This window comes from Diplodia seriata (genome assembly GCF_021436955.1).
Source record: "Diplodia seriata strain FDS-637 chromosome Unknown scaffold_4, whole genome shotgun sequence".
NCBI classification, from domain to species: Eukaryota; Fungi; Ascomycota; class Dothideomycetes; order Botryosphaeriales; family Botryosphaeriaceae; genus Diplodia; species Diplodia seriata.
Window position 1 is genome coordinate 2,640,420 of NW_027117311.1, and position 27,486 is coordinate 2,667,905.

The 27,486-nt window shown below is 57.6% G+C and overlaps 11 protein-coding genes across 11 annotated transcripts; 7 read left to right on the forward strand and 4 right to left on the reverse strand.

Moving 5' to 3' along the window:
- Positions 1 to 3,072: 3,072 nt before the first annotated feature.
- SLS55_004667 (uncharacterized protein) lies at positions 3,073 to 3,742 on the forward strand (the record flags this gene model as incomplete). The annotated part of the gene is made up of 2 exons (XM_066776123.1): positions 3,073 to 3,342; positions 3,590 to 3,742. 2 exons carry the CDS (start codon positions 3,073 to 3,075, stop codon positions 3,740 to 3,742), a joined length of 423 nt encoding a protein of 140 aa, XP_066634004.1.
- Positions 3,743 to 5,453: 1,711 nt separating this feature from the next.
- Positions 5,454 to 6,148, forward strand: SLS55_004668 (uncharacterized protein; the record flags this gene model as incomplete). The annotated part of the gene is made up of 3 exons (XM_066776124.1): positions 5,454 to 5,565; positions 5,865 to 5,977; positions 6,056 to 6,148. The coding sequence occupies 3 exons, from the start codon at positions 5,454 to 5,456 to the stop codon at positions 6,146 to 6,148; spliced, it is 318 nt and encodes a 105-aa protein (XP_066634005.1).
- A 788-nt stretch (positions 6,149 to 6,936) lies between these two features.
- On the reverse strand, positions 6,937 to 9,449 carry SLS55_004669 (uncharacterized protein; the record flags this gene model as incomplete). Its single annotated transcript, XM_066776125.1, has 3 exons — positions 6,937 to 8,855; positions 8,902 to 9,027; positions 9,083 to 9,449. 3 exons carry the CDS (start codon positions 9,447 to 9,449, stop codon positions 6,937 to 6,939), a joined length of 2,412 nt encoding a protein of 803 aa, XP_066634006.1.
- A 310-nt stretch (positions 9,450 to 9,759) lies between these two features.
- Positions 9,760 to 11,428, reverse strand: SLS55_004670 (uncharacterized protein; the record flags this gene model as incomplete). Its single annotated transcript, XM_066776126.1, has 2 exons — positions 9,760 to 11,330; positions 11,425 to 11,428. 2 exons carry the CDS (start codon positions 11,426 to 11,428, stop codon positions 9,760 to 9,762), a joined length of 1,575 nt encoding a protein of 524 aa, XP_066634007.1.
- Positions 11,429 to 12,647: 1,219 nt separating this feature from the next.
- Positions 12,648 to 13,745, reverse strand: SLS55_004671 (uncharacterized protein; the record flags this gene model as incomplete). Its single annotated transcript, XM_066776127.1, has 1 exon — positions 12,648 to 13,745. The coding sequence occupies one exon, from the start codon at positions 13,743 to 13,745 to the stop codon at positions 12,648 to 12,650; it is 1,098 nt and encodes a 365-aa protein (XP_066634008.1).
- Positions 13,746 to 14,961: 1,216 nt separating this feature from the next.
- Positions 14,962 to 16,586, forward strand: SFH1 (Chromatin structure remodeling complex protein sfh1; the record flags this gene model as incomplete). The annotated part of the gene is made up of 2 exons (XM_066776128.1): positions 14,962 to 15,329; positions 15,383 to 16,586. 2 exons carry the CDS (start codon positions 14,962 to 14,964, stop codon positions 16,584 to 16,586), a joined length of 1,572 nt encoding a protein of 523 aa, XP_066634009.1.
- Positions 16,587 to 18,166: 1,580 nt separating this feature from the next.
- SLS55_004673 (uncharacterized protein) lies at positions 18,167 to 18,985 on the reverse strand (the record flags this gene model as incomplete). Its single annotated transcript, XM_066776129.1, has 1 exon — positions 18,167 to 18,985. The coding sequence occupies one exon, from the start codon at positions 18,983 to 18,985 to the stop codon at positions 18,167 to 18,169; it is 819 nt and encodes a 272-aa protein (XP_066634010.1).
- Positions 18,986 to 19,293: 308 nt separating this feature from the next.
- GTF2A2 (transcription initiation from RNA polymerase II promoter) lies at positions 19,294 to 19,749 on the forward strand (the record flags this gene model as incomplete). The annotated part of the gene is made up of 1 exon (XM_066776130.1): positions 19,294 to 19,749. One exon carries the CDS (start codon positions 19,294 to 19,296, stop codon positions 19,747 to 19,749), a length of 456 nt encoding a protein of 151 aa, XP_066634011.1.
- A 396-nt stretch (positions 19,750 to 20,145) lies between these two features.
- SLS55_004675 (uncharacterized protein) lies at positions 20,146 to 22,168 on the forward strand (the record flags this gene model as incomplete). The annotated part of the gene is made up of 3 exons (XM_066776131.1): positions 20,146 to 20,152; positions 20,203 to 20,210; positions 20,918 to 22,168. 3 exons carry the CDS (start codon positions 20,146 to 20,148, stop codon positions 22,166 to 22,168), a joined length of 1,266 nt encoding a protein of 421 aa, XP_066634012.1.
- Positions 22,169 to 23,180: 1,012 nt separating this feature from the next.
- On the forward strand, positions 23,181 to 24,424 carry ERV29 (ER-derived vesicles protein erv29; the record flags this gene model as incomplete). The annotated part of the gene is made up of 5 exons (XM_066776132.1): positions 23,181 to 23,196; positions 23,333 to 23,483; positions 23,560 to 23,672; positions 23,741 to 24,299; positions 24,352 to 24,424. 5 exons carry the CDS (start codon positions 23,181 to 23,183, stop codon positions 24,422 to 24,424), a joined length of 912 nt encoding a protein of 303 aa, XP_066634013.1.
- Positions 24,425 to 25,748: 1,324 nt separating this feature from the next.
- Positions 25,749 to 27,253, forward strand: SLS55_004677 (uncharacterized protein; the record flags this gene model as incomplete). Its single annotated transcript, XM_066776133.1, has 4 exons — positions 25,749 to 25,851; positions 25,904 to 25,938; positions 25,992 to 26,607; positions 26,703 to 27,253. The coding sequence occupies 4 exons, from the start codon at positions 25,749 to 25,751 to the stop codon at positions 27,251 to 27,253; spliced, it is 1,305 nt and encodes a 434-aa protein (XP_066634014.1).
- Positions 27,254 to 27,486: the final 233 nt, after the last annotated feature.

The following is a 27,486-nucleotide window of genomic DNA, read 5'->3' on the forward strand; positions in this document are numbered from 1 at the left end:
GGCATCTGCCTACAGACGAGCTGAGTGAAGAGGCTGGAGAGGCGCAGCGGGAGGGCTCCCCTGTCGCCGAATCGCGCTAGGCGCTAAGGCTGCCGCGTCATAGGCCACCCAGGTACAACCCAACGTGCTGGAGCTGGCAGACGCACGCGGAGTCAGCCTCGCTGCCGTGGGTTCGGTAGCGCCGACACACATCAGCTTGAGTTGCTGTGAAGGCTCGTCAAGACATGGCGGCAGGCTGTGTTCTGCAAGTCGAGAGGCCAATGGCAGCGGCTCGGCAGGCGCGTAGCTGGATTGGTGTGACCAAGCTGCAGAACAGAGCGGGGCTTAGCCGCCTGCGGCAGGTTTGCGAACCATGGGTGGGCTGACGAGAGCGTGCAGCCGGCCGGGGCCTTGGCGCAACGCACATTTGCCCAAGCGCGCAAACAGAAGTCGGGATGCTCTGTCGGCGGGGAAGTTTGGTGTTGATGTTTTGAGCGCCAGGCCGGCCGCGCAGTGAACCGCGTGGTGATCCCGCCCGGCTCTTGCTCTGCATTCCTAAGTTTAGAACACCGCTGCTTCCGGCCTAGCGCGTGTCATCTCGCTCCAAAGCGACACCGGAGCGTCCCGCCACGGCCATTGCGAGATGGAGATGAGCGTTCCCCGCCACGCGACAATATTGCATGGTCATTTCGTCAACCGCTCTAGCCGAAGCCTATCCAAATGCCTGTGCGGATATCGTGGATGCACTCACTCATCAATCCATCCGGACTCATCTTACAATCCGACCATCGCAACCTCGCGACTGCAGCAGAGCCGCCACTCCATTGTTCCATTGTTCCATTCGTGTGCCGATTGATGAATGCACTGGATTCCGCACGGGCATCAACGCCCCATTCGGCGGTAAGGCTGAGACGTGGTGATGATATGCCGGCGAGCTCGGCGAAGCGACTGGCCTGCCCGAAATTTCGCCAGCATTTGGGCAGGCCGTGCTGATCACCGTCTCCCGATGACGAGGCGCGGCGAAGGCGCAGCTCGACCACCTGCCCGCTGTGCCGCAGATGTCATGGGCCGCGCAGATCGCCGTCGCCAACAACACCTCATGTTCGATGGCGACGGCTGTCTCCTGAGCCTCGGGGGATAGATACATGGACGGCCAAGAGCCGCAAGCCTGCTTGCCTTTACCATCGCCCAAAACAGTCTATGCGCTCATGAAACTCGTTTGGAGTGAGGTTGATGGCCCGTCTTAACTCGATTGATACCGGTGGCGCCGCTGGGAGCAAGTCCGCGCGAGGGCAGGAGCCAGAGCCGCCTACTGCCCTACAAGCCCTGCCTGTTTCCGCTGGACGGGTCCTTTGTCTCTGCCGTCTCCGGCTGCGTCGATCAGAGTCCGCATTCTCATGCACGCGGCCGCGACGTTGGGGCTGAAACAAAGCCCGCAACATTCCGGAGTTTCAAGAGGCCAGGCAATGCCGTGGGCTGGGGATTCAGCATTCTCCAGACCTCGAGCCGGGCGTAGGGACGAGTGCCAAAGGCCTCAGACCATCAACGGGTGATCCGAGCTGGTGGCCACCCAGTGCGACGCAGCGAATCGAGGTCCGGCGGGAGGACACACCCTAGGCGGCTGTCGCAATCGCCAAGCTGACAGGTCACCCCAAGCGGCAAACCGGCGCCAGGCGAGCGGCGTCGGGGTCTGATTCACCACATCATGCGGATCACCCCGAGAAGGGTGCACACCACCAACGATTGCTCGAGGCAGCCGCTGGTGGCTGGCCCCCTTGACGGCCGACTCGAGCCAGCGCAAGATTGGCACAGCAGCTGGGAGCGTGGGGAAATAGCCGCAGGCCCGCCCATGCAACACCGCGGGCCGGCGCTTACGTCAACGCTTCCACGGCGCTTCGGGCGCTGTCGGACCAAAAAGGACAGGCCAGACGCGAGACAGCAGCCGCCTGCGCTGCGCCGAACCAGCCTGGTGTTGCGCGCGGGCACGGCGGCTATTGGCTCGCAACCACGACGCAGCGGTCAAGAAGGGTGCTGTACTGCCTTCTAGTGCGCAGGCGGAAAGGTTGAGCTACGAGGCGCAGGCAGGGCCGCCGAGCGGAAGTGCGGGAGCCCATGCCAGGCCAGGGCAGCGTGCCAACGAAGCGTCTGCCACACACGGTGGAGCTTCGGGGCGGGCGTGGGACTCGGCTGCCCAAGAGGGACTTGGGCTGCTCGCATGCGCGGGCTTCTGGAACGGCGGACTGATCAGATGGCACCCCAGGGTGCAGGACGGGGCTGGGGCTGGCGAACGAGGTGCAAAGGAGCGGTCTGCGCTACGCCGTGACGGCCGTCGAGTCCGTTGACGGGCGCTGAGCGCCAACTCGATCCGAGGGGCTGTGCCGGTGCGGTGATGATTGGACCGTCGTGCCCAGCCCTGCATTAGGCGCACCAGAAGGGCATGGCCTAGCCCACTACGCGTTCCTGGGGTCTGCTCTGGAAGATTGCTCGATCCGTGGGCGCCGGTTCCCGGGCGAAGGCGGCGCAGCGCAGAATGGCGGCTCGAGGCACGCGCAGCTCTCGCGGCGGGCGTGCGTGGGAGCGGTACAGGCTCTGTGGGCGTGGCGCTGGGAGCCTCGAGAGCGGGAGACAGGGAGGCGGCTGCGAGACACACGGACAGGCGCGGCGGTGGTGGTGGCGACTCGCTAGTCGCTTTTGGCGTAGCTCGTCCGGCCAGGCTCTGTGCACTTACTGGGCCGCCTCGCGCATTTACTAGGCCGCCTCGCACCCAGTTCCCCCCTCACCCCCTCGTCCACCGACAGCCGCCTTCTTGTTGTACACCAGCCTCCCAGCCAACGCCTTCTTCGCCCGCAACCGCTCTCACAAAACCCCTCCTCCGCTTTCGATTCTCAGCGCTTCCGCATTGCTTTCGACGCGCACGCGAGTCCCGCCGCATCCCTTTGTTTCGCCTTTGTTGTGACGCTTCCGATCCCGACCGTCGGGTGACCCAGACCGTGACCAAGGCCAGCCCTCGAACCACGCCGCTCTCTCCACCGCAACCACGCATTTTATCAGTACCCCGCGCTCGTCGCCTAGCATCAACATCGACCACCAAACATGTCTACCTCCAACTTCTACTACGGTGCTCCCCACCACAACATCCACATGAACCACTCGCAGCAGCACCACCCCGGCGGCCGCCCCCGGAGACAACCTCGTTCGCAGGCTGCCCACAACCACAAGCAGTTCCGCAACGTGAGGCCTACCAAGGAGGTTGTCGAGGCGCCCGCCATCCTCGCCTTCCGTCGCGACTTCGAGGCCGCTCGCTCCTTCGACCTCGAGGACGACGAGATCTTCTGCCCGTTCCACTTGCTGACCGACGACGATGTAAGTGCTTATGCGTGCTAGCCAAAGGCTATGCATTACAGCGCTGTCGCGGCGCGATGGAATTTTGATGAATTTTGATGGCTAATGTGCTGCCGCACAGCTGCAATCCATCCACTCTTCCGGCTCGGACCGATCGTCGCTTTCGAGCGGGTCCCCCGATTCGTCCCCGCTGCAGCACCAGCTCCAGCCCACTCCCAGCTTCGTCCTCTCGTCTGCCTCTAGCTCCTTTACGCCCGCCAGCTTCCAGCCCACTCAGACGAAGCTGCACCAGCCTCTGGCGCAGCGCACCCGCAACGCGATCCCCATCGTCGACCCCAGCACGCGCAACGTCGCCAGCCCTCCGCCGTCTGTGTCTCCCGCGAGGCAGATGCAGCAGCAGTTCATGCCGCGCCGCTGGTGAACGGGCTTCTCGGCGTTGAGTGCTGGACGCGTCTCTATCGGATCGCATTGCAGCGTGCTGCGTTGTTGAGGCTGGTGGGTGTTCTCCCTTCTCTTCCGGATCTCTATTGCTATAATACCCGCCGCTCCCGGAGGATCCGTTTATAATTCTGCTACTACGTTCTCTTTGTACAAAGGTCGACGACAAATTCTCCTAGGGATACCCACTACATCCTGGACGACGGCGTTGCAATGTGGTGAAAAACGACAAAAACGTTTCATTTCGATAGATCGCGCGTCTAGCATTGTCATGTTGGCTTCAGCGTTCTGACGGCATTTCATCGTTACGGCTTGGGTTGCGTACCACGGTGTTTTTCGGTTTTTTTCTCATCAAGAAAAATCATAAAGAGGTGTTTTTCGGACTGGGCGGTCTGATGTCTGAACTATCTGCCGCGCAGAGTGGGACACATTTCCTATGTTAGCGGGACCTCATGGTGGTTGGATTTGGCGGTAGTCACGGTGTTGTCTTGCAACGGGTTGGGTCTTGCTGGTATACCACGGCGAAAGTCCTTGTTTTTGATGCACAAGAAATCTAGCGGTGGTGTCGGTTGGGAATGTCGTTTAGCTCTTTCTCACTTTTACTATCATCTATCTGCCTTTGCCTTTGCGAGGCAGAGGAACAAAGCGCATTGTCTTTCGTCCAACCGGCCCGCTCCGGGTCTTCTGTTCTTTGATTCGTCTTCTTCCACGGATACACAGTTCAAAGATGCATGTACGCTGGGACGAACTCATGGCTTCTCTTCTTCTACACAGGCTTTTCCTCATTTCTCACCTGCTGGCGTGGGATGAATTTACTTTTCCATACGTTTTTGCGGTCTCTGTCGTTCTTTTGTATGCAGGGCATTAGGTGCAACAGCCCTAGCCATCATTCTAGAGACCGAATGCATCTCTATCGAATCAAGCTAGTCGATTCCTGGCTCAGCGGACATTAGCCTGTCCCTAGCAAGACCCTCGTGCATGCTTGAGTTTTGAAAATACGCACTGACAGCCCGTGACTCCCTGTCGCCTCGCCCTTTGTCTTGTGTACCACTAACCTTCCAGCTCTGGCTTCTTACGGGGACAAAACATTCCACAGGTGTTTTGATGCAGCTCCTGCAGGTAAAGTCCTTGCATGTGCCGCCGCCGCGTGAACACCCCGAGCTGATTGCGGAGTGGCGCAACGGTTCATTGCTGGAGCTGAAAGGGACAGGCAGACGTGAGGAGTGGAGATGGCCATGAGTGACGAATTGACGACTCGCAGGCTTGAGAAATGCGCAACGTAATAGCGAGTGTGCACGGACCAATCCGATGACGACATGCATGCGATGATGGAAAGCTCCCCCACGGCAGCGCCCAAAGACACGCGGGAAGCCGAGGACCCGTTTCCCTACAAGAGCTGTACCACCTGCCACCTGCATCGAAACTCCACACCAATCCTCCTCTCTCACCCCACATCCCCAACTCCCGCAGCTTGCCATTCAGGTACGTGTTCCAGTCAGCCCGCGACGCCCTCAGTCACGGCTCAATGCTGAGATGGAGCTCCCTCTGTTCCCCGCCTCCGCTCCTCACTTCATTGCATACGTACTTTCATCGCCATTGAACCCTACACTTACACATCTGTCCCCATCTCAGCAACCAGCCGCCCCATCGCCGATTCCAGTCCGCGTACCCGAGAACAAAAAACATACGCAGTCATGTCCGCCCTCAGGAGTTTCGCCCGCGTCCCGCGCACCCCCATCTTCGCCGCCCAGCGCATGGGCTTCCAAACAACGGCGTTGAGGTTCGCTGGCAAGGAATCAAAGCTACGTAAGGCAATCCCGCTGGAGACAAAGGCCCCGTTCTTATGTGAAGGGCTGGCTCGGCATACGGTAGCGGCAATGCTCCCCCAACAGCTCCATCAGTCCACGTAGAAACTTCATCTGCGGAGATCTCCATTATTGGCCCTGGTCCAATCATGCTCCGGTCTTTCGGACTTATCCCCAGGAGAGCTTTTGGTCGAGAGTGTTGTCGCTGCTGTCGATGCCAAGAACCCGTATTTCACTGAGCAAAAAGTCGAGCTCGACAATGGCGGGAGTTTTCGCTAACTTGTAACGTGCCCAACGCAGACGAAGAGGGCCGTCCCCAGGAGGTCGAGGAGCACAAGCAGGACTCGTTGAAGAAGCACAAGGAGGGCAAGGGTCACTGGAAGGACGAGCTCGCCTCCGACAGCGAATCGATCGTACGGCCCCCACCACACCTTTCTGCTCGTTTCCGTCTCTACGTATTTTCCAATTGCTAACCCTCTGCGCTCTTACAGGTCAAGGCGGACCGCGGCGAGGTCGAGGCTTCGGAAGAGACTATCAGCAAGTTGCAGAAGGAGAGCGAGAAGCTGGCCAAGCAGAAGAAATAAGTTCTTGACGAACCCAAATGGGGCTGGTCTTCCGATATGGCACAGATGGGACCCGTGCTATGACTCTCGGAAAAGATGCGAAAGGACTACAGCTAGTATATTAATGCCTGCTATGCATTGAGGAGTAGAACAATATGATTTTCACACAGATGCAAGGCTGTCTCCGTCAGTTGTCTTATGTCACTCTAAGCCATCGTTACATTTTCGGTCCGTTAGGGCATACTACGACTCGAGATCTTCCATGTGAAGGCGATATTATACAATACCTGAAATGTTATCGTTTCACATGCAACATTCACAAATGGGTAAAGCATAGTAACTTCCTAGCAGGCGTAAGTCATATCTAGTGCGTGCATAATCGTAAAAAGCAGTCACCACCAATCCAACCGCAAAACAGTCAACCTCAATCGCCAAACCCTTCCTTGCAACCCAACCTATTGTTGATGTTGCCTTACTGGGTATCTACCGATCCTGCAGACCATTTTTTTCTCCAAAGCTCACTAAGCCACACCGATGAAAGATGGTAGTTCACCCCCGCCATAGTACCACCAGCATCGCCACCACCACCCCAAAAGAAGGGTCTGGCAATGATCTCGAATGACCTTAGGTAGGGTAGTTCACCCCCGCCATAGTACCACCAGCATCGCCACCACCACCCCACAAGAAGGGTCTGGCAATGATCTCCACGATGCATTGCACAAAGAACTTGAACGACCAAGACTCGTTCCTCTCAGTGCGCTTCAGATCCACCGTTCACTTCCCTTCCGCAATTGCTGACTGGAGGTGATCTAGTACTGGCCGCCCCAGTAGCCCCCGGATGGGGGAGGTGGTGGCTGTTGGCCCCAATGTCCTTGCTGGCCGTACGGATCTGGAGGCGGGCCACCATAACCACCATGAGGTGGGGGAGGTTGCTGACCGTAGGGTGCGCTCGGTGGGCCACCGTCTTGCCAGCCCTGCTGGTACTGGCTCGGGAAGGCATACGGATCTGCCGGATTGGTCTGTGGTGGACCTGGCGGCAACGGCGCTTCCTGCTGATACTGGTAGCCATGCGGACCTGGAGACTGAGAGTAATGCTCTCCGTATGGGTGGAAGTTCGCTTGAGTGTGCGAAGGGCCAGGGCTGTATGTCTGCGGCGGCGAGTCGACCTCGCGCTTACCACCGCTGCTGCCACCCAGGAAGCTGCTAAGCGGGTTGTTCCCGCCAGTCAACTTCCCAATGTTGCCGAGCAGACCTCCAACACCGCCGCTTGAACCCCCTCCTCCAGAACCTCCAAGGTTCGCGAGGCCGCCAAAGTTGCCTAAGCTTGGCCCACCACCGCCACCACTAGAGCTAGTGTGAGCAGCAGGGCCCCCATGACCGCCATGTCCAGGGCCTCCGTGCCCGTGACCTCCTTGTTCACCAGTGTGGTTCTTGCCGGCGCGGACAGACTCGGAGCCAAGGATGTTGTTGAGGCCATGTCCTTTGTCGGAACGAGAATGAACCCACTTCTCGACAACGGAGAACATGCTGCGGTGCAGCTCGCAATGGTTGTCGCGTGCTGCAGGATGGTGGAATACACGCACGACGTCATTGAGGACCTCGTCCACAGGCACATTTGGATGGTCCATGGCATAAATGACACGGGGCGCAATGTACTGCAAGATGGTAGAAGCGACCTGGCCGGCAGGCTCATTAAGGACGTTTGAAAAGTGGTCCTTGGACAAAAGGGAGTGCGTCGGATCGGTGCAGTAAGGATCCGTCCAAGGTTCGTACTGATGCTTGCCGCTGGCGTCAATGACTGCAGACGAACCGGTCTTAAGCTGCTTCGAAGCAGCAGCAATAAGAGGCTGTACGAATGGAGCAAGTAGAGCGAAGACAAACATAGTCACACGCTCTGAAATCTTCTCGACAACAGCCTCAAGGCCCGGGATCTTGGAAATGACGCTGCTGATAGCACGCACCACCTTGTCGCGAAATTCCAGGATAGGATATATCTTGGGGACCACGGACTGAGGGTCAAAGTTGGGGCTCATGCCGGGGATGCCGGGGCCCGGGGGACCTCCAACAGAGCCAGGAGGGGCAGAGAATGCGGGGTCGGCGCGAGAGCTGCTGTAACCAGCACCGCCCATCCGAGCATTTTCAGCAGCCTGGGCGTCTGATGAGGCCTTCAGTTGGGCAGCCTCTTTGCAGAGAGAGCCAGTACCAGGGATCTTGCTCAGGAGGCTGGTCAAAGCTTCGACATCACCACCAGCAGAACCCCCACTGCCAGAGCGCTTCCCCGAGCTTCCAGAGGCATTACCAAGCTGGACATTCAACTCATCGATCTCCGAGGTATCGACGTTGGACTGGGTGAAGTGATCTGTGGCCTCGCCGAGGACGGAGTGCAGGAAGTCGACGCCGCCGAAAGTACCAGTGACAAGAGGGAAGACTTGCTTTCCATGGAGGTTGAGTTGAGTGGCAGTGCCAGTATGGGGGAAGACGTTGTGGAAGCCCATCTCACGGAGAGCGAGCTCGGTGTAGTTAGTGTGGGCGCCAAAATCCTCGACGCAGTGGAGGCCTTGGCCCAGGCAGCGGAGGGCTTCGCAGAGATCTTCCTCGCGGCCCTTACTTCCGCCAGTGCCGTGAGTATACATGCGGCCATAGTGAATGGCACGGGTGAAGCTATGCCTGATGTAGCCGGCACTCGTTGCCCATGGACCGCGCTCATTGGCGATATAGTTTTTCATGCCTGCGATGATTAGAAATGAGAAGGGGAATTTCAGGGATAGGCTTACCGGTCTGGGGATCAATAGCTAGCTCATCCTGGGACACAGGTCCACGAAGGCGCGAATCGTATTGTCTGGCGTCTTGGTTGTCTGCATAGTCCTTGGGATTATCGATGTGCTCCTCGGGGCGATAGACTGCAAACAGCCCAGGTTAGCGTGAGGATGCAGAGAAAGCAAACAGATGTCTCACCTCCGAGGCGCTCGTGAGTGACCTCAAATTCCTTGGTGGCGTAACCGAAGGACATGAAGGCAAGAACCCACACGAGGATGCGGATGGTGTCGGCCTGGACGCCCTTGAGGGTGCCGACGTCGACGGCTTGAGAATAGTCGCGCAGCCAGTTGCCAAAGTAGACGCGCTTAACCATCATGGACGACCATTTGTGGCCCTTGAGACAGGCGACGGTTTTGAGCATGTCCTCTATGTCGCCATGGCGCCAGTTCTTGCCCTCAATGGTGGAGATGCTCGCAATGTTACCGGCGCCAAAGGCAGCGGCGGGGGCGGGGCAGAGCAGCAGCAGGGCGACGGCGATCAGCAAGAAGAGCTTGAGGGACGGCATGATGGCGGTGGTGGGCTCGCTCAGCAGGAGCGAGCAGGAAGGGGGATATATGCTGACAGGAGCTGAGGGTTGGGAGTGAGAAGCCTTCGGTCAGCAGATGGAGGTTGGTTCGCGCTGGGGGTGGGTGCGCGAGTCAAGCGAAGTTCAGGTGCCGAATCCCGACCGCAGATGATGTCAGGAACCTGGGCAGCGCCTGCCGCCTGAATCCTGCACCCCGCCACCCGACCGCCACAAACCATACCAGCCACAGATACCTACGCGTCCACTCTCACTCCGCCTCCCTGTACGCGAAAAGATGCAACATTACTACTCAGTATATATCCTCTGCAAAGGACCCTGCGTCCTCGTACCAACGCCTCGTCATTTCCGTGTCATGCATCCTCCACTCATCCCTCAGCTCACCCCCACCCTCGATTCCTACGATATGAGATAGCTGTTCCCACACCTCTCCTCGGATCCTGTCCCTTTCGCCGAGCTCTGCGGGCCGTGTGAAAGACTCGTCCAGGATCGATGTGCTGATGTTCGACAGAGATACCGTCACTTCGTCTCCTTTGATTCCAAGCGCTCCGTCTACCGAAAGAAGCCGAACGCGCCTTGCGAGAAGCTCCATTTGTAACTGTTCAATCTTGCCAGCAGCATCTCCGATGAGCCGCTCCCATTTCTTGCTACTCGGCTGGCTTCGCAAGTGTTTCCTGAACTGCTCCATCTGCTCTTGTTGCTCAAGTCTCCACTTCAGCCTTTGATTCTCGATCTTTAAATCCTCAACCTCCTCTAGATCTGCTGCCCTCCCTTTGCAGGTGCGACAGCCATCTTCGGCTCCACAGAAGTGACATGGCTGTCTGGGATCCAAATCTGTCTCAGCCTGAGAAGAGCTCGTGCTATCGTCGAGCGTGGAGCCCTCTGGTGAGGGCCTCGCCTTTGGAGATGACTCCTCCTTTGGCATCTGCTCAGTAAAATCAAGAGCAACCCTTTCAGGCTCTTCTTCCCACATTGCAGTTCCCGGCAAGGATGGGCAAGTGGGGGAAATGCCGATGGGTTCCCCGAAGGTGAAACGCAGATCGGTGTCCTTGGCCGCAAGTAACTTGATATCGTCTTTGAGTCTTTTTCTCTCGTCGACCCATCTTTTCATTGTTTCGCGCCATGATTCCTTTTCCCGGAACCAAGTCATGAACATTTCTCCTTGATAGGATACCCATGCCTTTATGGTGTCAAGCAACTCATCCACCCGTGCTGCGTAAATGTGCTGCTCCGCGACTTCTTCGAAGTATTCCATTCTTTCCTTGCACTTTTCGAAGGAGTTCCAGGAGTTGTGGTCGAATTCATGTTCACAATTATATATCTTCAAGTTATGGAGGTGGGCGCGTTTTTCGTGCAGATGGAATTCGATTTCCTTGGGACTTTTGTTGTATTGGGTTCTTTTGTGTTCGAGTCTCAGAGAACCGGTCTCGGCTTTTCCTCTATCGCTTCCAGCTTGTAATTCGGTTCTTTCGCCAATGTCCGCACCACTTTGTCGTTCGCCCTCAGGCTGATCCTCCTCTTCTTCTGACAGATCCTCCTCCTCTTCTGACAGATCCTCCTCTTCTTCGGACGGATTCTCCACTTCTTCGGGCTGATCCTCCACTTCTTCGGGCTGATCCTCCGCTTCCTCGGAGTGGTCATCCTCGTCTTCGGACTGACCCGGGTCGTCACTCCAGTCGAATGCACTTTCGGGGTGATGGAGGGGTGGCGGTGAATCAACGTATCCCCCGCACTTTGAACACTGATTCGGGGATTCTTCTTTGTCTTCCTGTGAAGTATCCCCAAGTTCGTCGGCACTGATGCTCTTCTTCAAACCAGATGATACAACAGGTTTACGAGCCAGCGTTTCTTCCCCACGCTCCTCTGATCTACGTTGAAGCCCTCCCGATCTTCTCTCCTTGTTTCTCTTTGCTTTCTGTTCAAGAAATTCGCGTCTTTTATCGATTCTTTCTTGTACCCATCTTCCATTCGTAAAAAAACGATCGGCGTATCGGTTTTGCATGCTTTGATATATGTGGCCACCAGGGTCTTCGTTTGCTCTTCCTTCTGCGGAGGAAGATCCCGCATCCACTTCCTCGCCGTCGGTTTCGCGGGCGTCGTGTTGATCGCTTGAGCTTTCGGGGGCTGTCATGGTTTCTGTAGCGTAAATCTCATCAAGTCCACCGTCCGGTCCTCCACGGATGCTATGAATCTCCGGTTCTTGCACATTGCAGTGACACTTTCCTCTAGTAGCTGGTCTGGCTTCAGACAGCGGCATTGTGCCTGTTGCACTTGACCGCCTATGCATGGCGACCCTCACGGCCCGGCTGGTCCCTTTCGGCCTCGCTGGTGGGATATCGCACCCGGTGTCCGTGTTTGAACTCCCACGGTGTTCAAAGCCGGTGTTGCTTGTCGCTCGTCCAGCTGCCGAAGTGCGTTGACTTTGGAGAGAAGACGCCAAGCTTTAGGCACTTGCGTAGTTGACAGTTCGATCGGATGACAGGAAAATACAACACAGAATGATGATATTGGCTATCAAGGTCATAAAGTTGAGGGAGGACGCCTTGTCGGTGCAAGTCGCCACTTTGTCCAACCTATTCTTTACAATACTTACGAGCGGAAGGCTTGGGCATTTCTCGGATCGTAGGAGCAAGATGAACAAAGGGAAAGTGATGAATGCGTCAACGATAAGCTTGGCGCTCCGTCGTGATGACGCGGCTTTCAACAAAGGCAGCCCGGCTAGACCCTCAGCGAAACAGACGCCATCTATCGCAATCCGGAGATAAACTATAACAATAAGGCAGACAAGTCGGCCCGCGCTTACAACACACTACTAGAACAAATGCAAGGCATATGCCTGGAGCTAACTGGAGTTGGGGAAGCATGGATTGAAGTATTCACTCAGGTACCAATAGCTACACAGTTTGACTTGCATACAGTTTCACGTTGCACTAGACTTTAACACGAGCTTTTAGCAAAATCAAGGGAAAACGAATGTAAATTCTACCAACCAAGCTTTTAGGTTCTGGAACGAAGCCAAGGGAAAATACGAAAACAGTAAAGAAGACAGCAGCAAAGCAAAAGGCAGAAAACCAAGAGGGAAAATCAGCAGAGAGGAAAATAGCAAAAGACAATACCCGCTATGCAAGTTGATGCTGGAAAATGCCTCCGACTGTCACTAGCACCTGTCCGCCTTTCCGTTCAATCCAGAGTGACGTTGTAACTGATGCGTCCAGCAACACCACGCTTGACGAGGCGATGGTTCGCGTTCGCGAAGGTGATCTTGCCATCCTCGCACTTCGTGCCGGCGGCGACGTCCTGCCAGACCACCTTGCCGAAGCTGCAGATGCCGAACTGGTTGGCGCCATTGCAGACCATGGTTCCATCTGCGCCGCAGCCGGAGCTGGAGCCAGATGCATCACCGCTGCCGCCGTTGCTGCCGGCAGGGGCTGAAGTCGCGGCCGGTGCCGGGACACTGTTGGCTGTAGAAGGTTGCGCAGCTGGAGAGCTCACAGGAGCCATGCCAGGCATACCTGTAGAGCTTGGGGACGGCGAAGTGGGTGACGAAGTGACTGCGGGAGGCTGTTCAGAGGATGAGCCGCCGTTGCCGTCCGTGCTGCCACCCATTTCCGGCTGCCCCTTGGAGGGAGCACCGCAATCGCCCTGAAAGTCCACGAAAGGTCCACCGCCACGCTTGTCGACGGAGTCGCCCGGGTTAGGAAAGAGGGGAACCATGCTATCGGCAGTCTTGCAGGTGGTTTGGGCGATGTTGGCGAGCTGCATGTCCGGAAGCTTGTCGTACACATCCTTGTTGTCGGCGCCACCAGTCACGGTGATGGGCGCGCAGTTCATGTACATCTCGCGGTTTCCGATCTTGTTGAACCACGTCCAGGCCAGTGCGAATTCGCCATTGGGGAAGTTCGGAGGAAGCTGGAAGTTGAAGGAATCGGGCCCACCATTGACACCAGGGCAGTCCCCCTCGATTGAGTGGACGACCTTGAAGACGGACGAAACGGTCGGCTCCTTGTCGAGCGAGACGCTGATTTGGCAGGAGCCGCCGCCGTGGACGGCGGTCCCGGTGAAGGAGAGCGCCTGGGGCTTGCCGACTTCCATGTAATTCATCGTACTGACGTCGTAGACGCCGGAACGCTGCTTACAAGGGTAGTCGCCGGAAAGTGGGCTGTTGTTGAGAGTGTCGACTCCATAAGGAACCGGATGCGCCATGATCATGTGTGCGTTGACGGCCGGCGCCAGGATAGCACCGATTAGGGTGACGAAGCCGAGTGTACGGGAAGCCATGGCAAAGTGCGTTGCAGGAGTAAAAAGGGTTTGAAGGTGGAAATGACCGGCTGGATGATGAGCGAAAATAAGGCCTGGTCCTGCCAGTGAGTGGGTGCTGTAGTGAGTCTGAAGAGTATGAGGAGGAAGAAGAGGGAGCGGGAGTTGGTGTTTTATGGCGGGCCTGCACAGGCCATTGTCGTAAAACAATAGAGTGAATGAGAAAGAGACAATGGGCCGGGTGGGTGTGAGCCACACCCACTGTTCTAGACCGAGGTGGAAGTCCACTCACAATGCTAGTGAAAAACAATGTGTCTTCACAATGGCGAAAGACCCTGGTACCATTGTTTAAGCATCTCGAGAGTGGGTTGAGCAGCAGGGCTAGTCCTAGGCGTTTGTTATTCTTGTTGGAACTGACAGGCCAGATGGCTTGCTTAAGAAAGCTCTGGGGGATTCCATAGACAGAGAACCGCGTAGGTAAAGTCGACGTTCTTGCCGGAATGTGGTCACGGATCTGTGCAGCTGAAACCACGTCCCAACAGCATTGTGTCGAATACTGGGTCACTTTGCGAAGCTTCATTGGATTTTCCACATGGACAAAGCAAAACACAATGGCCTCAGGTTGTGAGGTGAAGCCAAGTCGCACGGCGAGCTCGCTCGAAGTGAGGACATTAGTGTGCGGATCCTCGATCGAATGGATCGTGTCGAGGCAACAGCGTCATCTGCCAGGGCGCCCTGCGAAGGTTTTCAATGTCGGCGCCTACGCTGGGTAAGGTGTCGACTGTGTCTGCTCGACTGGTTTAATGCGGCGAAGGCCGACATCGGAGCAGGTTGCGCTCTTCGCGCACAAGCAGTCGAGCGGGAAAGCCTGAGCGATCGCTGCAGTGCAGGCGATGCAGAGCCGATGGCCAGGCCAGACATATCTCGTGGCGGGGACAGCGTAGCGGTGGGGGCTGAGGATGCTTGGCGTGGTGTTGAGTGAAAAACGCGGCCGGGGCCTTGGCGCGGTTGCGGGTTCCTTGTCCTGCCGGGTGCGCGCGTTCGCGAACATCTGCATCGCTGCTTCAACCTTCGCACTCCCGGCCCGCCCTTGACCGTTCCTGTGGCGCATGATCGACTAATCGACTGCCGCACATCGCATCCTCTCGCCGGTCGCGCGGTGCACGCTTCCTAATCCCGCCGTCCTCGCGTTCCCGACCCATCTTTGCGAGAGCGCGCGCTGAAGCACCTGTGCGCCATGTCGTCCGTCACCGCGAAGGCCAACCCGCCCCAGGCCTTCATATCCAGCTATGCCCCGCGCATCCGCACCTATGGCAACTCGATGCTGCAGCCCGTCATCCCCCAGCTCACCCAATTACCCCCGTCGCGGACCACCAAGCGAGGCACCACCGCCATCAACTACGCCGAAGACGGCTATGATGATGATGATTTCGAGGACAGCGAGGGGCCGCGCCGGAGGCCAACCGGCCTGCGAAGCTTGAGACAGCAGGACGATCCGCAGGCGAAGCTGGGCCAAGACTCTGCGCCGCTAGGCAAGGAGCTCACCGCGCCGGTCGAGGTGCAAGGCATTTGGAGAGAGTGGATGGGCAAACCCAAGCGCGCATTGTATGTATCGTGCTCCATCTGCGCCCCGAACCTACTGGCTGACTCGATTGCAGGACGGAGAAGCAACTTCAAATACAGACGCATTTGCCGCTCACCCTCATTCCCATCCGCATCGACCTGGACATTCAGCCCTTCCGCCCCGAAGCTCCCCTGCCCACTCCGAACAACGCACGCGACTTTGGAATTGACGAGAGCCTGCCTGCATACAAACAACCCGATGTCACCCCCGCGTTTAGGCTGAAAGATGCCTTCTTGTGGAACCTGCATGAGGCGCTGACGACGCCCGACCAGTTCGCCAAGGTGTTTGTGGAGGAGTTGGACTTCCCCAATGATAGGAAGCCGATAATCATCACGCAGGTTGCCAATCAAATCCGCCAGCAGCTGGAGGAGTACGCTGGAGTCGCAATGCACCCTCTGTTCCATTCTACAAACACTGCCAACGGCGCGACAACCGCGCCGCGATCCGCTCAACCCCCGGCAACACCTCGCGAGCAATCCTCAACGCCAGCACCAGCCAGCACGCTTGCACCCACACCTGCTGCCACGGCCACGAATGGCACTCCTCCCATCACCGTGGGCCCCAACGGCAACGGCAACAGCATCACCGCCACCGCCACACCTCTTCCTTCCGACGACGTTCACAACCCGGACGACACCTACCGATGCATCATCAGCCTAACTATCAACATGCTCAATCGTCTCTACAGCGACAAGTTTGAGTGGTCATTACTGCACCCTCCGGGCTTCGCTGAGATATTCGCCAAACAAACTTGCGCCGACCTTGGCCTAGGAGGTGAATGGGTGCCAGCCATGACCCACGCTATCTATGAGGCTGTCTTGCGGCTTAAGAAAGAGGCTTGTGAAAACGGCGGCCTCGTGGGGTATGGCGAGGTTGAGAATGAGGCTGCCGAAGGTGCCGAGTCCGGATGGCGGTATGATCCAGAGCATCTGGCAGACGAGTGGGAACCAAAGGTCGAGATTCTTTCCAAGGAGGAGATCGAAAAGCGGGAGGGCGATCGTGAACGCCAGATTCGTCGCCTTCGTCGCGAGACTGCGCGCTTCTCGAGCACGGCGAACATGTCAGGTGGCATGCCACAGAGCGACTACTTTGCGAACCCGGACCCCGATGAGCGCATGGGTAGAGGCGAGCGCAGCAAGAAAAAGAGGCGATTCCGAAGTTTGAGTCCGCCGAACAGGGACAGCCCAGATACAACAGGCGGATACGGCGGCCAAGGGGGAGGTCTGCAGGAGTGGTGAGTAACACTTCAGTGTATGGGTCAATTTTTACTAATGATTTTCGTGACCACAGGGAAAGGCAAAACTGGCGGTGCTCGCACTGTCTGGTACATGGTTCAGCGGTTTGGGCTGTGAGGGATGGCCCCAACGGACCCAGAGTAAGTGACCCAGGCTGCAAAATGTATTAGTCGTCCCGGAGACTAACGGTCGTACCCCGCAGTCACTATGCCACAACTGCGGCTACTTGTATGAGCGTGACAAGAAGCTCCCTCCATGGTCGCACAACCTATTCATCTACGATGTTCACACTCGGCGGTGATGACCATCGCAGGCGCCCGGCTTTTTCGTCCTCTTAACTTTAGACCAGGCTCATGGAGTACCACCTTTTTCACGTTCGAAGATCGCAGTCGCTTGAATTTTCCACGCGCGGATTCATCAGGCGTTAGGGCGTTCGTCTCTCCCCTGCTTCAAGGAAGACGGCTAGCGCCATGTCTGAAAACCCCCCTTTTCGCGTCATTCGCAGACGGGGTTCAAGAAAAAGCATCAACATTTTTTGAGAGTTATCGGATACCGCAATGACGGCAGGGGCCGCATCGGAAAGCATTCAGGTGTCAAATGGAAGCGGAGTTGGCACGTTTTGATGAGTTGCAGTATAACCCTTCACCAGAAGCTGGGTGGGGATTGAAGCAGAGAGCTACTGCTCACGTGTTGTACGATTATTCACATGAAAGAAATCTAGGACGGGTGATTGGACTGCCAATTGGTCCCTTGCTGCTATGCCACCAAGTTACTATTATAATTCTCTCTCTGTAGAAAGTCACCCAAGCTCACAGCTCCTGTATCTTGTAGCGCTGCATCCTAGATCCTCTCTAGCGTCCAAGTCCCATCGGCTCCTGTCTCTTCGCACCATGTACCGTCTGGTTCATCAAGCCCTGCTCCCGGAATATCGATTCCGGTGTCATCCGGGTCGTATTAATATGCCTTCACCAAGACACCCACATCCTTCTCTGGTCCTCGTGAGTTCTTGGCTGGTTCGCAGCACCGACATCCTAGGCTAATTGCTATGTGACACTGCAGCGCTGGGCTTGGGAGGTCGGAGGGATGTCCTGCTGCCGGTGGCGACGCGGAGGGTGATCGCCGGTCAAAGAGGTGTCCTGCTGGCGATGTTGCGGAACTCGTAGAAAAGCTTGTGGTGACCATGTTGTGGAGCTCGCGGCGCAGCAGAGGTGTCGAGCCCACGGCGCAGAGGGTTAAGCCGTGGTGTAGCACACAAGGTCAATTGTTTTTCTGATTTGAAGTCGCATCTTTGACAGCAAGTTCCATTTACACCCACACACTTCGTACGATGTGGAATCCAAGCTTTAGAAATTGTGTATTGATAAGGATATTACCCACTAAATGTCTTCAGTAAAAAGATGCCAGAAGCACACAAAAAGAAAGGATGCCGTAGTAAATGATGATGATGTGCAAAAATGGTTGTGCCTGTGAGATCCCGTCCTGAACTGTTGTAAATGTTCCCGTTTTCCGCCACTGACTGCATCCCTCCACCATGCAAGAAATCCATCTCTCTCAGGCACTTGTACAGTCATAGGCATACCTTCTCACACACGCTCCTCTGCACCATCAACTCTCTCCCTCTTCGCCTCCCTACCACCAGTCTCGGCCTCGGTCTCGGCCTCGTTCTCCCCGGCCTTCCTCTTTTTCGAGCCAGCCTCTCCACCAGTCAAAGAGAGCGGCGTCTCCGGCGGCGTTGGCATACCTCCGGCACTCACCTCGTCTCGACCGCCGTCACCCCGCCTCGTCATCGTGCCACCACCACTCTGCTGTTGCTGCTGGATTGCAGCACCAGCAGGCGACACCGTTCCGCCGGTGGCGGCGCCTGCGCGCAACGAGGGTGGCAGTGCGCCGACGACGTTCCTGTCTCCGACGATGCGCATGCCGCAGTCTATGCGGATGCTGGGCAGCGGGCGTTTGCTGCTGTCGTCGCCGGGCAGGTGGCCTGGAAGGTGTTGCTGTGGTGCGGCAGTCCCCGCCGGTGAGGTTCCATGGGCTGCTAGTTGCTCCCGCTGCTGCTGCTGCTGCTGCTGCTGGGCTTGAATCTGAGTGGGCAGAGTTCCATGGAGGAGGGAAAGCAGGATGGAGGTCAGATGCGGACCATCGATGGGAGGCACGGCGATGATGTTGTTGGAGCCTTGAATGATGGTTGAGGCGTTGATCGTGATGGTTTGGCCGGGGTTGTCGTCTTCGACTTCGCTGTCGGTGTCGGAGCCCATGTCACTGTCCGCTGTTGGTGGGGCGGTGGTGAGGGTTGAGTATGCTGGAGGGGTGTCGTGCTGGTTGTCGCTGCGCACGGTGGTGTTGGAGGTGGCACGGTCGGCCATGATCTTGTTGTAGGTGTGGAGTATCGAGTTGAAATCCATGGCCGGCGAGGAAGTGAGAGACGTCAGAGTAAATAGATCTGATGGTAAATTGATTGACAACAGTAGGATTATGGGAGGTGCGAGAGCGGATGAGTGCGAGGTTTTCTGTCGACTGTTGTCTCGGCGGCACACGACCCACAATAGGCACAATAGTAGAATAGTGATTGTGGCGGAATGAATAACATGTCACGTGTAATTGCCAACAATCGCTAAACCAGACAATAAGAAGGCCACTTGCCATGGAAACCAACGTTTCCGTAACCAGGGCTCCTATTGTCTTGATCCTTTGTTTCCTGAATCAGAGCTGAATGGCAGGGTTTCCTGTGCTTCCGAAGGTTGCACTCTATCCAACACCAGACTCCAATCGTCGGTCTTTGCGCAAACTTCAGATGGACAACCAAGACCCCGAGAAGCATTACCGAGGGACCAGCATCGGCCGGGCTCTCATAGCGACGCTGGACGAGCTGCCTTCGATCCCGCCGCAACTGGCGGAGAAGATCAGACTGCATTTTGACCGTGAGCTGCTCTGCGCTCTGAGAAGCGCGCGGGTCAACCGGAAACGGATGAACTTCAGGGCTCGCTGCCACACCTACCGCTTCTACGACGACCGCTGGCTCTTCGTTCTCAAAGACGTCAAGATCAAGACGGACCGCGGAAAGAGCATCAGGTCGGACTGGGTTTCCATTGACGCCGTTTCCACTGGCGTCGAGGAGGAACGACGGCGGAAGAAAGAAGCGGATGCAAAGAACAGAAGGAAGACATGAGGCCGGCGTGCGAGCGAGACTGGCGCAGTAGCATGTCAAAGGATTAGAGTGCTGAGAGTCAATCAACTTGTTTCAGACGTGCTTTGAAGAGAAGTGTTACAAAATATCAATGGTGCTGAAGCAGTCGCGGTGCGAACGGCCAGGGGCTGCCTGCCACGTTCCAGGTGCGAACGCTGTTGGCCGATGAGACCCCCAGCGTTGCCACCACGGCGGGATCCAGGAAGGAAGGTGCTGCGATCCAAAGCCGCCGCTGACCGGCTCAATCTCGATTGAGTGGACGACCCATCTGGCGGGTCTCCGCATCGCCATTGGCCGTGAGCGGAGCAGGTCATTGGTGAGAGTGCGCTCCGATGATGCACTGTACCACTGCTGCGTGCCTTGACTGCGACGGCGCGCATGCCAGGTACGGCACCTGTCGCAGCCACGGCCAGGCACGCGCAAGACGACGGGCAGCCGCCACCGTGCAGCATCGTGTCGCGCAGCCGTCGCGCAGCCATCGCGCAGTCGTGTCTGATGGTGGGCGCGTTGCCTGGGGCGGGTCGTGGCGCTGGGCGCTGGCGCTTGGCCGGAGCGGTGGGCGGGCGGTGATTGTACGCAGCAAAAGCTTGGACCCGCTTCCCCGGTTGAGGCCTCGACTCTCCGGGAGGGACCAGATGTTGACACCGTGTTCACCAGCGACAGTGGCGGGCATCGGACAGACGCGAGATCCTGCTGCGCTTTCAAAAGCTCCTGCTGGCTGGCCAATTCTCGTCGCCCGCCCTCGCAGCTGCTCACCCGACCAAGCAGGTGCACGCGCTCGGCGTCAAGCCCCTGCACACACCACCTCTCGCCTTCCCCGGCCGCCCTGAGCGACCTACTGCGGCTTCTTTCCAGCGCCCTTCCTCCACCGAGCCTTGCTCTCGCCCTCCCCATCGCCGGCCCTGTGCAATTGGCATCCTCCCCCAGCCAGTTGACTCGCCAGTCCTTGCGCCCTCAGCCCGCGGCACCGTCCGCCCGCTTCTCTCTGACCGCCGCTCCTGAGCTCCACCATCTTCGTTCGCCAGAGGCTCAAGCAGAGAGATCAGCGCCCGCCAACAGCACACCACGCTTCACGCATCGTGCGCCCTCGGTATTGTGCTCTCCGCTGCCATTGCTCATGCACGCTTTGACTGACTCCAAAATCCCGCAGCACATCCTCGCCCCCGTCGTCATGGAGCCCTGGCAATCCTGGGGTCTGTTCTTGACCCTTAGCATCGCTGCATACTTCTACTACAGCAGCCAGAAGAAGACCACGGCCCGTCCCGCTCGCAGTCAATCCGTGGCCGAAGAACCCGCCGTCCGTCCCGCTCGCAAAGAAGCCAAGCCGAAGCGCAAGACTGACGGCGTCGCCTCTGGAAGCGACGCCGCTAAGGCCGGCGAGAAGAACCGCAACAAGAACAAGAAGGAGCAGAAGGCCGCGACCAAGGCTCCCGCTTTCGTTGCCCAGCCCGAAGCCGATGATGATGACAAGGAGGACAAGGAGTGGGCTCGCCAGCTGGCCGAGCTCAAGAAGGGCACCAACCTCGCTCCTCCAGAACGCAGGTCCGGCGGCGCCAGCAGGACTGTCAAGCAGCGTGCTGCCAACGCCGACCGTGCCTTCACCTCTGGCTCCTCCACCAACGGAGCTGACGCCGACGCTGAGTTCTCTCCTGCCATCTCTCCGGATCTGAACGCCTCTTCGAGCAGCCGTGATGTTTCGGACATGCTGGAAGCGCCTGCTACCGGCCCGTCCGTCATCCGTCTCACCGAGTCAACCAACCCGGCGGCTGCGAAGAAGCAGCAGAAGAAGGCCGAGCCCGAGTCCAAGGAGTCCAAGAAGCAGCGCCAAAACCGCAAGAAGGTCGAGCAAGCGAAGGCGCTGCGCGAGGAGGAGGAGGCAGCTCGCAAGGTCTTGATGGAGCAGCAGCGCCGCGCCGCGCGCGAGGCTCGTGGTGAGCCCGCCAAGAACGGCCTCGGTGCCCCCACGTCCGCGCCTAGTGTGTGGACCCAGAAGGAGAACCCCAAGGCCAATGGCAGTGGCGATCTCCTCGACACATTCGACAACGAGCCGTCCAACCTCGCGGCTAGCGGTACGTCGACCACCTGGGAGCGGGATCTTCCCTCGGAGGAGGAGCAGCTGCGCCTTGCGATGGCCGACTCCACCTGGAGCACTGTTGAGACAAAGGGAAAGAAGGGCAAGAAGAAGCCTGCCCAGGCTGAGCCGGAAACCGAGCAGTACGCGGTCAAGACGCCGGAGGTTCGGTCGCTGCCGCTGACGGAGACGACCAACACTTCGCGCTCCAACACCATGTCCAGCGACCTTGAGCCGACCAACGGGCTCAAGGGATCGGCTGACATCAGCGATTACATCCAGGGCCAGGTTGGCAGCCACCCACAGGACTCGGATTGGGCAGTCGTGTGAAGGCATCCCGCTGGGAAAAGCAGACACTCAGCTCGGCACGCAGCTGATAAACCGCGAGTCGCCCGTTTGATTTCATGTCGTCAGCTTGGCGACCGGCTTACATGAAGCGTGTAATCGGCGTATATCCCCTTCCTTTGAGGCCCGCGCAGCCGCCTCTCTCTCTCTCTTCTATTGGTGGGTGTATTCTGGATTTCAATTTTCACGCAGCACTACATGGGGTGCGGTACGGTTGGACAGAATGTGCGAGGGGTGAGGCTGCGAAGGATGGCAGGGTGGCAGCAGTACGAAAAGCAGTTTCTGTTTACTTTATGTATGGCAGCCCCGCGGTGATGGGTGCGGCGGGGCCGGCTGCTCGCCGCTTCGGGCGGGCCGTCGGCAGGCTGCACTTGTCCTGCCCTTTCGTTTCGTCGTATCTGGGCGCTGGCAAGTGCGCCGCGGAGGCAGCAAAGGCGGGGACTGCAGATGTACATTAGCATGCAAAGCAATTGAACCTTCTGAATTCTGCTACCGTGGCTTCTGAGGGTGTGTTTCGCACTAAGCTCGCTGCTCCTGCCTATGGTACAGCGGACCTCGGCGGAGCAGGAGCACCAGCCACAGGGTGGCCGGCCGGCTTGGCGTGCGCGCATCGCCAGTGCCAGTGCCAGCAACAGCTTCTAATTATACCGCTACCAACAGCTCGCGGGCAAGGGCAGCACGCGAGAGCAGCTCTGCAGCGGCGCCGCGGCGAAGCTGAAAGGTGCGCGCGGCTTTATTGTCTGCGACCGGCACGAGAATCAACAAAGCATCGCACTTTTGCCTGCCGTATTCATATAAGACCCAGCCCTAGAGTTCCTGGCTTGCCTCTCCCGAGTCGGCTCGAGCATCTCGCGGCTCGAAACGCAGCAACCGTGTCCTCTCCCAAGGAACTTTGCCCTCCCCACCACAACCACCGACTCCGCCTCCGTACAAGTACCGCCGCCCGCGCACCCGTTCTCTCTTCACACGGCCACTCCTTTTCCAACAGCGCGACAAAATGGCCCAAATAAGAGGTTCGACTCCCGCCCCGCCTGCACTCGACCATTCCGCATTCGCCCTCTCCACCTCGTAGCTCCACCGTCCTCGTCTCCCGCGACGCCACAATCCCTTCGCTTCCTGCCCACATTGCGCTGACCGTCTGCGATTCAGGAACCGCGGGATACCACCTGGGCAACCAGTCGCCATTCGGTGGTCCTCAGCGGTCCGATGCCACGAGCGACCCGAGCCCGCTGGACGCCATTCGGGAGCAGACGAGCAAGATTGAGGACTGGCTGGACACTCTCTCCGAGCCCATCAAGCCGTGAGTGCTCCAGGGAGGCCTGTTCTGCGGCACAGCACATGGGCAGCGGACGAAGACTGACAACACGGGCACACAGGCACCTCCCTGCCATCGGCCGTTTCCTGATCGTCGTGACCTTCCTGGAAGATGCGCTCCGCATCATCACCCAGTGGAGCGATCAGCTCACCTACCTGAAGGACTACAGACACAGTGAGCCGCACCCGGTCCTTGGGCAACAGAGCTTCAGTGGCGCTAACCCAAGCTTTCTCGCCCTACAGTTCCCAGCGGAATAACGCACCTGTTCCTGATTTTCAACGTCATCGCTATGACGGTGTGCTCGGTCATGATCATCGGACGCAAGCATTCGGAATACGCAGTGGGCGGGCTGTTGGGCGTGGTCGTGACGCAGGCGCTGGGCTATGGGCTGATTTTCGACCTGAACTTCTTCCTTCGCAACCTGTCGGTCATTGGCGGTCTTCTCATGGTGCTGTCGGACTCGTGGGTTCGCAAGAGGTTTGTGCCCGCCGGCCTGCCGCAGCTCGATGAGAAGGACCGCAAGATGTACTTCCAGCTCGCAGGCCGCGTGCTGCTGATCTTCCTCTTCGTCGGCTTCGTCTCGTCGGGCGAGTGGAGCTTCTGGCGCATCACGGTCAGCATCTTCGGCCTCATTGCCTGCGTCATGGTCGTCGTTGGCTTCAAGGCCAAGCTGAGCGCCGTTCTGCTGGTGCTCATTCTGAGCATCTTCAACATCCTCGTCAACAACTTCTGGACGCTGCACCCCCACCACCCCCACAAGGACTTCGCCAAGTACGATTTCTTCCAGATTCTGTCCATCGTGTAAGTTCCTCGGATCTCGTCTGAGGGTTTCAGAGAGACTAACAAAGTGTAGCGGCGGTCTGCTCCTGCTGGTCAACATGGGCCCCGGTCAATTCAGCGTCGACGAGAAGAAGAAGGTCTACTAAGCGGCGACGGATTCTATGCAAGCCACCATTTCGCAGTGCTATCTTCTTGGAAAACATTTCGGGAGCATGGGTGGTGGAGGGATGCGGGAGAGCCGGACGTGGGCTGTGCTCCCGCCGCCACCACCACCACCAGAAAAGCGGTGCAGGAGGAAGAAGAGAAATAAGAGCGTGTACATCATCATGGTCATTGGGAGCAGCAGCAGCACCGTCAAGTCGGTGGGCGTTTTGTAGTCTTTTTTCTAGCTCAGGGACAGGAAGCATGTCTCTGCACATGCAATGGAAATCAAGCTGTTATGGCACTTCGCTCAACGTCAATGGCACCTATGCTCCCTAGAGCATGAAAAGAATCCTTGTCTCGGCCAATAGTACAATATTCGAGAAGATAACCTTGATAACCAGCTGGAGCCGCCCACAGTTCCCTACGACCAAAGTGGCCTAATCACAGCCGGCGGATTTCCCCTTATTAATGCTTGGTTGGGCGGCGGCCAGCTCCGGCCGTGGTGGTTTTGCCGAGCCCCGCCGCCGCTGCCTATTCCATGGGCGGAAGGCGGAGATGGTGGATCTAACCCTCTACACCTTCACCTCTTTTCCCCACCACATAATACCAACCCCCGCAACCTGGCAAGACATCCGTAACACGCTTCTCGTATAACCCTGTCTTGTATCACCATGGCGCCGAAGAGTCGCATCATCATCGATACCGACCCGGTACGTCACTGCATTCCCTTTGCCGTTCGTTTGCCTGCTTTTGGTGCGACCTCGCCGGAATCCTGGAATGGATGGCGTCCTTTGCACGCATGCCATTCCTGCAGAATGATGTTGGTCGGAAAGAAAGATTCCGACTCATTTCGCGAGAACAAGGACTGCAAAGTCGCACATCTCTTCAGGCGTCGTGGAGTCCAGGTAGAATAGAGAACATTACTGATGCGGGCGTTACCGAAAGGGTGTCGATGATGTTCTCGCTCTGCTGTTGGCTTTTGCAGCGAAGAAAGAAGAGCTTGAAGTCCTCCTTGTTTCCCTGACGTTCGGAAACATCGACATTCAGAAGTGAGTACATCTTCCGCTCGCTCTCTATTATGCAAACCTCGGAGTCCACACAGTCTGTGGTTCGACCAGTAACGAGCATTCGTTTTCCGTTTGCTCAGCTTTTCTTCAGCAAAGCCGTGAGCACAAACATCAAACATTTCTGACTCCTTAATAGCTGCCTGAGGAACGCGGTGTCCTTGTTCCATTGGATCGAGAAAGAGATCGAGTGGAGGAAAGCAAATGGGTTACCGGAAGGGTTTGAGGCGTTAAGAGCCCACAAGCCCCTTGGTAAGACTAAATGCCCCTGCTCGAGACGAATACTCAAAAGCTGATCCAGCCACTAGTCTCGGTTGGCGCCGAAGAGCCGCTCGCGGACCAGATGATGCTGGCCGACTACTTCCGTATGCTAATACCTTCCTTCCTTTGCGGGGCTGTCAAGCTGACTTCAAGCAGATGGGACCGACGGCCTGGGTGGAATTCACTCAAGCGTAAGTTTGCATTGGCTTCCTACAATGCAGCCGCTGACACGTTGAACCATCAGCACCCCCACCTCACTCCCGAGGAAACGTGGAAGAACCTCTTTGCATCTGCTCTATCTTCGTCTGATGCGGAGACGATAGCAGCTGTGCGTGAGGCCCAACAGCCGAACGCGCTGTTTGCCCCTTCAGCACAACGCTCACACTTGGAAATCCTACGCCTGCTTCGTGAGAACGAGCCGAACACCATTTCTATCATCGCCGTTGGACCTTTGACGAACTGCGCTCTGGCCGCTGCCACGGACCCGGAGACGTTCCTGCGCGCAAAAGAAGTCGTCGTCATGGGCGGCACCATTGCCGAGACCGGAAATGTACTACCCCCTCCACCCCAAAGAGCTTCATCGGCCAGACCCGAGCGACCGCCGCCCTTCAATTTGATCAAGGCGCCGGACACAGCGTTGAGAGCTGCGCTAAACAGACGCAACCAGGTTACTCCCGTAGCTGAGTTCAACACGTACGCCGACAGCATTGCTGCCGCGCGTGTTTATGCCCTCACGAGCGCTCTCCCTGAAAGCACGATGCCGCCGATACCGCCTACCCCACCAGGTAAAGAGAACGAACATTTGAAGCCCTACCCAAAGAATCTAAGCAAGAAGCTCAAGGTTGCCTTGTTCCCGCTCGGTGAGTCCTCTTCCACTGGCCCGGCCCTCTCCCGAAACGTGTCTGGCTTTTCGAGCATCGCTGGATATGACTTACGCCTTTCCTCCCCTCCGCAGACATCACACACAAACACGAACTCACCCGTGGCCAATTCGACGCCGCCATCGCCGCCAACCACGCCGCCGGTTCGCCGCTCGCTACGTGGGCGTCCGTTTTCGTCAGCAGCACCTTCCGCAAGGTTGAAGGGTTGTCCAGCTCCGAGAGAGACACCGTGGCGGAGACGGTCTCGTTCTCTCTGCATGACCCTCTCTGCGTGTGGTACGCCATGACCCCGGACGACCCGCGCTGGAAGTGGGCCTCCGGCCGTGAGGATCGCGCAGGCGTTCCGGATGAGGACGACGGGTATGAGGACATCAGGGTCGAGACGAGCGGGCAGTGGACGAGGGGCATGTGTGTAGTGGATAGAAGGGAGCGAAGGCTGAGGAACGATGATGGCGAAAGGGGGGAGGTGCCGGGAGATACGGGGAACTGGCTAGGAAGAAAAGCGGGCAACCGAATCAGGAGGTGCGTTGGCAGCCCTGGTGAGGAGAGGTTTGCACAGGAGATGCTGGATAGGATCTTTGGTGAGGAGGTGGAACGCGTTGTGGTGGACGAGGCAATATTGTGAAGTGGTGTATCTTGGAGCTTGGGCCTGATATGCGGCGCGTGGAATACGAGCGTAGGTACAAGAAATGCACGGCCAGGCTTGTTCCTCGGCCGAATACAAGGCTCTTCCTGCCCTGGGCTCCTCTGTGCCAAAGCTCGATGGTACCGAGTGCGGCTAACAGTTGAGATTCGGGGAATTTACCCCCGGCTTATCATTCCTTTTCTCCAGATTCTCTTCGTCGAACTGACGCCTTT